This window comes from Leuresthes tenuis, unplaced genomic scaffold (assembly GCF_036924035.1).
Source record: "Leuresthes tenuis unplaced genomic scaffold, fLeuTen1.0.hap1 SCAF_14, whole genome shotgun sequence".
NCBI lineage: Eukaryota > Metazoa > Chordata > Actinopteri > Atheriniformes > Atherinopsidae > Leuresthes > Leuresthes tenuis.
The window spans coordinates 9619621-9630356 of record NW_027325368.1 but is presented as its reverse complement, the minus strand read 5'-3'; the positions used below and the strand labels follow the sequence as shown (position 1 = coordinate 9630356).

The 10736-nt window shown below is 37.7% G+C and overlaps 1 protein-coding gene across 1 annotated transcript; it reads left to right on the top strand.

The window, feature by feature from the left end:
- The first annotated feature begins 6197 nt into the window (after positions 1-6197).
- On the top strand, positions 6198-9724 carry calr3b (calreticulin 3b). Its single transcript, XM_072364620.1, has 9 exons — positions 6198-6385; positions 6798-6899; positions 7349-7552; positions 7645-7739; positions 7822-8031; positions 8141-8254; positions 8330-8473; positions 8561-8653; positions 8772-9724. Exons 1-9 carry the CDS (start codon positions 6298-6300, stop codon positions 8985-8987), a joined length of 1266 nt encoding a protein of 421 aa, XP_072220721.1. The 5' UTR covers positions 6198-6297; the 3' UTR covers positions 8988-9724.
- The last annotated feature ends 1012 nt before the right edge of the window (positions 9725-10736 follow it).

Here is a 10736-nt window from a genome sequence, read left to right as displayed (position 1 = left end):
TATCACTTCCTAGTATGGATGGATCTTTTTAAATGTGCCCGTGAATGTTTACAAACTGCTTTTACATTGTTTGACTCATGTACCAAGGAAGGGGGTACATGACACCAAAGAGGCTTGAAAGTCAGAAAATTTATCACAGTCACTACCGTGCAACTGTGTTTTCAATTCTTGATTAACGATGAAGGGAATTGATTCAGTCTGTAGGGCTCTTTTTTTTTTGGTTTAGCACAAAATGTTTTGGTACCTTTTTATTTGCAAAAGGACTCTCAAATGAGACTTTTTGTTCTGCAATAATTTTGTATATTTGATGATATTTCAGATTGTATTGACTTGATATACATTATAGAAAGGCTATGTAGAGCCATCTTGTCCGAGGTAGCTATGTTTTTTTTCTTTTTTTTAATCATCATTGTTGAGTTATATCCTGGTGACAAATGTCAATCAATTCATACAAGTTTGCTGTCTTGAATTAATGGTGTTCTGACTTTTTTATGGTGGTAAAATACTTTAAAAAATACTAGTACTAACTCTGTCTTCAGGTGCCACTGAAGGGTTAATTTCTTCTTGAGGATTAATGGCCAATGTACTGCTCTTTGAAAGTGTTGGTATCTAGTGTTAAGTTCTTAACTGTTTTAGTATAACTTTTGGTTTGCTTGAGGAGGATTCTGAAGGTCTGTTTGGGTAAGATTTGTCTTTGTCATTTTACTGTTTAACAATGAAAATACTGTCCAATAACTTTTTTAAGGTCAGAGATTTTTTTTTTTTGCTACTAAGCAGAAAAAAAATATGCATCTAAAACCACTTATCCACTCACATTCAAGCTAATATGGGTTTAAAGGGAATAATGGTGTTTTATATCTAATTGGTAAAATGGCCTTTTGAGGAGCATTGAGCTCTGATGGGGGAGGTTAACGGAAGTCACAGAGCGTAATCTGATTTGGAAGCTAATTTAAACAGACAAGCATACCTCTTAACACCTAATTACTGCTTTTAAAGCGATTAACCCTGGATTCTCAGCCATAGACAGAATGCCCTTAGATAGACCTGAAAAACCTTTGTCAAAACCTTATTAACCCCCCCCAAAAAATATTGTCCATTTATATTATTTTTAATTTGCAGATAGAGTACTTTTTCGAAAAAGATGCTCCTCATTCGATTATTACCAAAATTTTAGTGTAAGAAAAGAGGATTTTATGGAACCCCTGTGGTGACATTTGTGAGAAAAGTACTATTGTAGGGCTACAAGTTCAAAAACATGTGACCAGAGAATATTATGTTATAGTAAATACCTATTAAACATCCTCCTTTTTTGCACTGATCCCTTTATTCATGTATTCTCTCATGTCCTCAAAAGGTATGTTTGATGAAGCTGATCAAGTCTGCATATTGTTTCCAATTGACCCCTCCAAACAGCTGAATTAAGTGACTTTTACTCATGATGAAATTGTGAGTAACTGCATGTTAAATACTTGATAATGACAACACATTTAGCCTCTTCTGGCCAAGCATTGTTCTGGCCATAACTGAGCACCATATAGCATACCAAACAGACCAGTAACAGTTCTCCAGTCTTACTCCTCGACATGTAGTTTTATTTCTGAGGAGGTGCACGTCGGGCTACAAGAAAGTGCTTAAAGATAAATTGTATTTATATTGTTGATCTCTCACTTTGAGTCATAGATCAGTCAACAAACAAAGTAACATTTCTCCCATCAATGTCACCAGTGAGGCTCCATATGATTTTGATCAATTTAATGAATGCACACAGCCCCTCTTATATCTTGGAAATAGGAGAGTGTGGTGCATATGTTGGACCACTAGTTGAAAAAGATGGCACGATACGGAGAGGCATAATATCACTTTGATATTGGGTGGGTGTTTTATGTGTACTTTTGGTATGTGAGTGTGTGTGGATGGGTGCGTGTGTGTGTGTGTGTGTGTGCACTAAATGAATGCAGAGAGATGCTTAACTTGTAAAGGAAAACAGAATCCAGGGATCAGAACCCTGTCATTAAAATTTGTGTTTCAAATGTATATCTAAAGGTAATATTGAGTATTCAGTGCTTTGAGGCATGTTTATCTGGCTTCACGTTAGCTGTATATCATGTTTTCAACGGAAGCACCAACGACTTTGTTGTTCATTGTTGATATTCCCTTTTGTTACCACAGTGAACAAATAGCCAAAGGAATGAGAGAGAAAATCTATTTCTCGAAGAAGCACTCACAAATGTGTTTTTTTTATCAGTTTTCCGCATCATTATGTATACATTTTAGTCCCATTTTGTTTTTAGTGTGACTTTCATTTTCCTCATGAAAAGACACACAATAAATTTACAGAGCACTACTGTACAGGACCTTGTTTTTCTTTCCACCCATGCATTAGGGAGCCACCAACATGACTTTGTGCTGTTAATGAGCGCTGGTGTACAATAGGCCCATGTAAGCTGTGACAGAGCAAGCTGGCCTGATGGCAGCCTGTTGTGTTCATCCAGACCTGTGGACATTTGCCAGGCCGTTAGGCAGATGAAGCTCCACTCCATCAGACCCAACCAGGGGTGTCAGGGGGCCCAGCCTGCTAGCCTGCCGAGGCCACAAGGGCAAAGCTGTAATTGCCCTCTGGTAGCCTGTGTGGCTTAACTGCCCCACTTTATTCTGGGAGGGATGATTTTCATATATTTTGCATCCAAGAACTTTGCAGCAGTGTATTTGTAAGTACACAACCTTAACTCCTCATGCATTTTTGGGATATAGTGAACATTTTTCATAAGTTGATCTCTGAAAGATACATACTATTGTGCATAGGAGAAAGAAACAATTGGGTAAGACTTGGTAAAATGATGAAGAAAAAAAAGGCCAAAAATATTTGCACCCCTCATCCTTAATGATGCAATTTAACAGCATGAAGTTGATTGCAGAATCTCATTACTAGATGCAAAACATTATGCTCCTAATAAAGACAAATCTCTCTCTCTGCACTGCTATTAAATGCTTTAGTTTTGCAGTGTGACAAACCATTTATATCCCTGACTTATTTGACAAAGAATTGTTTAACTTTGCTATATTTAGCCATAACCTTCCCTCACCACACCTTTGTCCGTAAGACTTCATGGAGCAATATCCAAAATTTGCTCATGACGCACTCAGATTTAGAAATTAATTACGCACATTATGATGTTATCGTGCTTGACCAAGCATGACCTTCACTGGGGCCCAGGCTCTAGTTAACAGGCTGACTAGCGGGACGTGGTCCACGGTGGAAATAATAAGGGAAAAGAGCGGAATTAATTGAGTTTGATTAAGAACACTTTTCAAAGGGACAACATTTTCTCCTCTTGACATAATTGCAGATCACTCAGAGGGTGGGGGGAATTTGAAGGCTGGCGCCAGTTGCTCGTCTTCGCCCCAGTGTTTACTTAGAAAAAAAGGAAATGTCACCCAAACAGCACTCCCTCTCTTGTTTTACACACATCTAATGGCTTCATTTTTCACTAATTAGATTCACTCCATGTAACGCATGTTGATCTTAAATTATCAGAAAATGCCTAGTTACACCTAACACTGACTTAAAAATAATCACCATATTTGTAACCATACTTGTTGTTTCATGTAAACTGCAAACTGACTTGGGTGTCTTCTTCTTTACTCTATTTAGGAGTTTTCCCCAAAGAATAATGCAGTCTGTACCGCAACAGGGGGGTGGGAGTGAAGAAGAAAAGCCAGGAAGTGGGACGGAAGTACAAAAGTGCAGGGACTGTGGAAAACACAATGCATGACAACCCTCAAACTGACAATCTGTTACATGAAGGGCCATGGATTAGTGCCTTTCCCATCCCCTTGTTCATCCATACAAGCATTTGAGGCCAAATGAGCTCTAGTTAGATGTGGAAAGTGAACCTCATCACATTTAAACACATGTAGATGTAGCAAGCTGGGATAGTGATAAATTGAACCTTCAACTTTATGGGGAACAGAGCAAGGAAAACATAGAAAATGTACAATTCTAAAACATTTATTGTGATAAAAAAAAAACTGTGACTTCAGAGTTGTGGGCAAATATGTGTATTTTACATTATGTCATGATATCTGATAGCAATGATACATCATGTGGACAAAAGTACAAACTAGTGCTTTTATTTTTTCTACAGGATGTATCGTGTGAGGGAAGATAGCATGAGAATCATCACCTTCTTGGAGCTAAAAACTTACAATTCTTTAACAAAACAATAAAAAACAAAAACAAAACACTTGCAGACAAATCCACAAACTAAGTTAAACTCATGAATTAAGTTCCAACCCAAAGGATCCAAACTTGTTCTGCTTCATCAAAAAGAAACAATAAACAGCCAATATTGCCAATTAAAACCAAGTCAGTGAGCAGCAAATAATAGTAAATAATAGTTTTTTTAGCTGCAGATTAATTTCTATATTTAGACTTGTGCAGGGATTTGTTTTGGTTATGCAAATTACAAGATAATTAAACAATATTTTTGTCTATCTAAACAAAAAAAACCATCAATGACAACTATTTGATATTCTTAAAGAACAGTTCAAAGCTAGAATAGTAATCTGTTTAAAAAAATATCTCAGTTTACAAATAAACCAAATAAAAGAGCTAATAAACATCCTCCAAGATGGGCAGTTACAAATATTTTGCCAGTGGGTTGAACATATTCAGATAATATTCAGGCTACAGATCAGATAAAAAGCCAATCACTTTGACTGATTGAAGTACTTTTAAAAAAATGCCTGGTATATTCTTAACTTTACTTATTTGTGTGGTTCTTTTAATGAGTGCAGGATTTATTCTCTCTGCCATCAGATATGGCAAGGGATCATACTCAAATAGTCCCTGGTTGTGTGCAGATTTACTCAAACTGCACATTTGCAAGTGTAGAAGAGGTGCACTACGTTTATAACAGCTAAGAAATAAAGCAAAAATACACACTAACAAGAAAAAAACTGGTCTAGTTTAACACCATATCTGACATATTTGATTAGGGTTGTTTCCCCAAAAAGTTTTAAGAGTGATTTTTTTGTGCATTTATACAGAGCAGACAGTCAGAGAGAGACAGGAAGTGTGGGAAAAGGGAGTAGGATAATTAGAGGCAATGAAGGGCCAGCTGTAAAAAAGTCAAACTAGCTGCCCAGTACATTTGCCCCCATGTTGGCCCAAACCACTTAGCTATTAGCTCATCATATACAGCATTAGAGAGGTTTAATTCAGTGTTTTGATATGATAAATCAGCTGTTCACATATACCTGTAATAAGCAGTGTGCATTTTTAAGGAAAGACAGTCTTCTGTATGAGTGTGAGTGACGTTACCTGGCTACAGTATATTTTCATTACATGCATTACCAAAGAAATTACTTAACAAAAATCTATTTTATTTGGCTATCCAGGCTATATACAGGAGCTGCATTGGCACCTCCTTTTTTTTCTGAATCCAGGTTTTTCCTTGAGGCTGTGGATGGACTGAGGAGAAGATCTATTGTTACTTTTGTGATGATGCCACCATTCAGAACACACATCATCTCCTGCGAGTTCCTAAGGTTACACTCACCTAAAACGCAAACAGGTTAATCTACAGTATGTCTCTGATAGCATGCATAACATCTTATGACTCTAGCATTGTGGTAGAATTAAAACAACATCAGCATTGTTTTTACAGGGCAGATATTATGTCGAAGTATTCTATAAGAAAGGGTTCTGTGAATCTGGAGCTCTGTCCCTCAACAACACATCAAGGCAGCTCTGGTTAAATGCTAGCATAAGCAACAGGTACATTTCATATCTGCCTTAAAAAGTCAGATCTGATTAATGGGAATCAATTCCTTCTAAAATCCCTTTGAAATTCCACATTTCAATATTTTTAATATTATTATTATCATTATTATATTATTATATTATTATATTAGTAGTAGTGGTAGTAGTAGTAGTAGTAGTAGTAGTAGTAGTAGTAGTAGTAGTAATGGTTGTTGAGTCCTCACTCAAGTTTCTCAGTGATGAGTTTATTTATTTCAGTTTGGTACCCTCTGCTGGACAGTTGGAGAAACGGCACATTGAAAATTATTCAAAACGTCAAACTGATCTGGGATCAGTTAGCGGAGGAGGACATATGTTTCGTGGTCTACTCTGATTGGTCCAGACATGCCGTGTCGTTGTCCAATAGCAGGCAGACATCTGTTCGCTGGAGCACTCTAAAATATTCCCTTCTCTTCCTTCCTCTTCACCTCTTTGCTTTTTTGGCTCTGCGACGCTGGTGTGAGCTGCTGAAAAAAGAGCTGATCCACGACAAAATGCAGATCTTGGGTTTAGTTGGGGTAATACTTGCAGTGTACTGCGTACATGCAAAGATTTATTTTCGGGAAGAGTTTCTGGACGGTGGTAAGTCTGACATGTACACTCATTTTTACTTTGACTTTCAGCCATGTTTGGACCAGAATTGTCATATAGAGTTACTCATTTAATTATTTTAAAGTATGTGTTTAATTGAAAGCACCATCATTCTAAGGTTCTTAACTTGAACGGAGTCTTAGCTAGCTAGTTTGCGCAAGACAGTCAAAGCTGACAAACGTTATATCCGTATCACCTAAGTAATCGAACGTGACCAAGTTGCTGTGCAACGTTAAAGTGACCATACTAGTTTTAACGTCTTCATAGTTGAGGTTCAGTCAGTAACTTCAATCGTCGAACAATTTTTGTATTACAGTTTTCGAGATGTAACTCGATGAGTTTTTAAATTGTGTCATGTGTTTTAATTTCCGCAAAATTGTTCTGTTGTATGTTTTCTGTTCAGATGAATGGAAAAGTCGCTGGGTGAACTCCAAACACAAATCTGACTATGGAGAGTGGAAACTTACGGCTGGCAACTTCTATGGAGATGCTGAGAAAGACAAAGGTAAACTGATACTGTTCTTAAAACCTTTATTTATTTTTTAAATTTTATTGTAAAGACCCCTTGCTCTTATGAGAAATGGCCGTTGATTAGTGCTGTTCATGCTATTTATTATGACCAAAACATAACAAAGTGGTTGAGATGAATGCATTTTGACTATTAAAATGGTGGAAATCCCTGAAGTCCTCTGTGTGTAGAACCATATTCAAGTGAAACAGAAAGTCACCAGTTGCAAACTGAACCGTCACTCGTAATATTTGGTGAGCTGAGCGCACAACACCTTACCACATTCACAGTTCAAACTCAGTGATGTTTTTAACGGACCAAGGGCGTTTTTATGTACACTCAAAGTTTTAAGGGCTTTGGTATTTATACCTTTAGCATAGAGGATCTGTTTTGTTTCTTTTACTCAACAGTTTTTTTTATTTTTTTTATTTTTATTTGTGCTGCAGGTCTGCAGACAAGTCAAGATGCTCGCTTCTACGCCACCTCTGCCCGTTTTGAGTCCTTCAGCAACGAGGGGAAGCCTTTGGTCATTCAGTTTACGGTGAAGCATGAACAGAAGATTGACTGTGGCGGCGGCTACGTGAAGATCTTCCCTACTGACATGGATCAGACTGACATGCACGGAGATTCCTCTTACTACATTATGTTTGGTAAGAAATGGTCCTCATTTTACTGTACAATAGCTGCTTACAATAATAATTGGTGTTGTTGTATGTCTAAAAATTAAATGGATCCTACCTAGGCCCGGACATCTGTGGCTACAGCACCAAAAAAGTCCATGTCATCTTCAATTACAAGGGCAAGAATCATCTCATCAAGAAAGAGATCAAGTGCAAGGTAAGTCTGCATCTGAGATTTGCATATTCTGAATTGCTTATCCTGCACTGAGGCTAAATCCAAACACTTCCTGTTTCTCCAGGATGATGAACTGAGCCATATGTACACGTTGATCCTGAATCCAGATCAGACTTATGAGGTGAAGATTGACAATGAGAAGGTAGAATCTGGCAGTCTGGAGGATGACTGGGACTTCCTGCCTCCTAAGAAAATCAAGGACCCTGAAGCCAAGAAGCCAGAGGACTGGGATGATCGTCCCAAGGTTGATGATACTGATGACACAAAGCCTGAGGTGAATGAGCATTGTACCATAATTGTGCTTTTATTGTGGCATTTCCAAGTCACCTGACGGTTTACAGTGTGTTTGCTTCAACTTTGTAATGGTATTGTTATTTTTATAGGACTGGGACAAACCTGAAAATATTCCAGATCCTGATGCTAAAAAGCCTGAAGACTGGGATGTGGATATGGATGGAGAGTGGGAGCCACCTATGATCCCCAACCCAGAATACAAAGTAGGCCTCATTTAGATTGTCACAGATTAGGCTTTGAATTAACTTTTTGACTAATAAATATCATCTGTATTACAGGGTGAATGGAAACCCAAACAGATAGACAACCCCAACTACAAGGGACCATGGGTACATCCTGAAATTGACAACCCTGAATACAGCGCCGACTCGAACATTTACAAGTTTGACAGCATCGGTGTTCTAGGACTTGATCTTTGGCAGGTGAGAGAAAGATCCTCTTTAGGAAGTATCGCTATCGCAGTGATGAAGCTTGAGCCACAGCCCTAACAACTTGGACGTGTTTTTCAGGTAAAATCTGGTACCATCTTTGACAACTTCCTGATCTCAGATGACGTGAAAGAAGCAGAAGACATTGCAAAGGAGACATGGGGCGTAACAAAGGTATGCTGGTGGTAGAATTCTTCTTTTTTTGCATTTTACACAACAGGAAGAACCGGTACCTGTGAAGGCTGAATGCATTTAGCAATATGGTTTGGGATTGTCCTAATTTGCCTTGCAGGAACCAGAGAAGAAAATGAAACAGGAGCAGGATGACTTGAAAAGAAAAGAGGAAGAGGAGAAGAACAAAGAGCAAGGCACTGAGGATGAAGATGAAGATGCAGATGAGGACGATGAAGAAGAAGAAGAGGAGGAGGAGGAGGAAGAAGCAAAGGATGACATAGAGGAAGCACTTTCTGAAAAAGATGAGGAAAAAAAAGATAAAGATGAGCTTTAAGGCGTTTCTTTTTTCTACCCCTTCCACAGAAACTGTCCTGTAATTTCCAGGGGTATTCTGGCTGCTGTGCATCCTTTCCCTGAGATACGGACACAACCCAAGTTTAGGGTCTCATGAAAACGGGGGCAAGTGGGTGGTAATGGACTTGGTGTCTTTTTCATTTTTGTCATGTTACCCTTGAACTGCTGGATTGATTCTGTGGTTTTCCACCAACAAAGCCCATTCCTCATCTTTTAATAACACAATAAGTTAGCACTGTCATCCACTGTTTCCCTGATCTAGACATGCCCCTTCTTTTGCAGATATGTTTTGGTGGGTTGTTGTCCAGCTTATTTTGAAAGTTCACCAAAAACTGTGTTGAACAATCATTTGGATTTTAACTTAATTGTTGGGGAAAAAGTAAAGAAGGAAAAAAAAAAAACAGAACTAAGGGATTGTAACTTATTTTGGTTGTTTCTGTGGCACTGACTTTGATTTCCTTTCCACGGTCTTGAAGGCACACTTAAATTAAATATAAGATTGAATCCTAATTCAATTGAAAATTATTTGTATTTCCAATTGAAATGGTAGGAATTCAACATGTGCTCATGTTAATGTGATGGGATCTGCAATATACTCTGAAAGTCTGGAGCAACAGATGGTTTAGCCCCTGGTGTGACTCATGCAAGGGTTACACTTATTTTTACTGGACAGAATGTTATTGATACCAAAGTTTTTATTAAAAGATTACTACCTTATGGTCTCGTCTTATCTTGTACAGTAAAACCTGACACTTTGCATGAATGCAAATGACCTAATTCAATACCAGCTGCTCCTAAAAGAAGGTTTCAGAAGTTTTGTTAAAGAAATATAAAGGAAAAGAAGAGTCCTTTTAGAGACTTGAAACTTGGTGTCCTAACCAGTAGTGTAGTCAAACTAGTCAGTGTAAAGTTACACTTGTGTCTGTGCTGAATTGCATAAGTGGACTTTGGATCAAATCATCCCATGTTCACAATACACAAACCACACATGGCAGCTTAGTTACATGCTGCCACTCTCAAAGCCAGCTAGTAGTAATAATCAATATTTACTGTATGTCAGTTTGTTATTTTGAAATATGAACCCTTGCAACAGAAAAATACAGTCCTAAAAATGTATTCTGGATACACTAACTTATGAAATGAATACCGTTTTCTTTGTATTGCCTGTTTATTAACACTTGTAAAGTCTTTTACAAGAAGGGATAAGGTGAGTTGGGTCAGATGGATGTTCGTAAGAACATATCAGCCTGACTGATACCTTAGCTGTGTGAATTATAGAAGTTAATGTGAGAATGGACAAAACTTGAGTGTCAAAACTGGATTTTTGGGATTGTCTTAAACTGGAAAAACAAGACTAAACACATTGCATTTGAGAATCAAAACAAAAGTTGGAATCAAATGTTACTCCTAGATTCATGAAGATTTGATGGTATAGATTAGAGCCAACAGGATTGATCAAGTTATTGGTCCAAACAGAGTCACCTCTCACTTATGACTGAATTTAAACAAATGTTGAGCCTTTCTGGATTTAAAGTCATAAATGGGATCAGCTGTGATCTGTGAGTTTTATCAGCATGTACAATCAGTGTTAACATCATAAAAATAGTAAAGTACGTTATTGTCGTGAATAATCTAATCTGGGGAAGGGCGGGTAACATGTGACGTACCACTTCCTCACATTTATTACCATTATTACTGTAAAACCTATCCAAAATGATTCAAAATACCT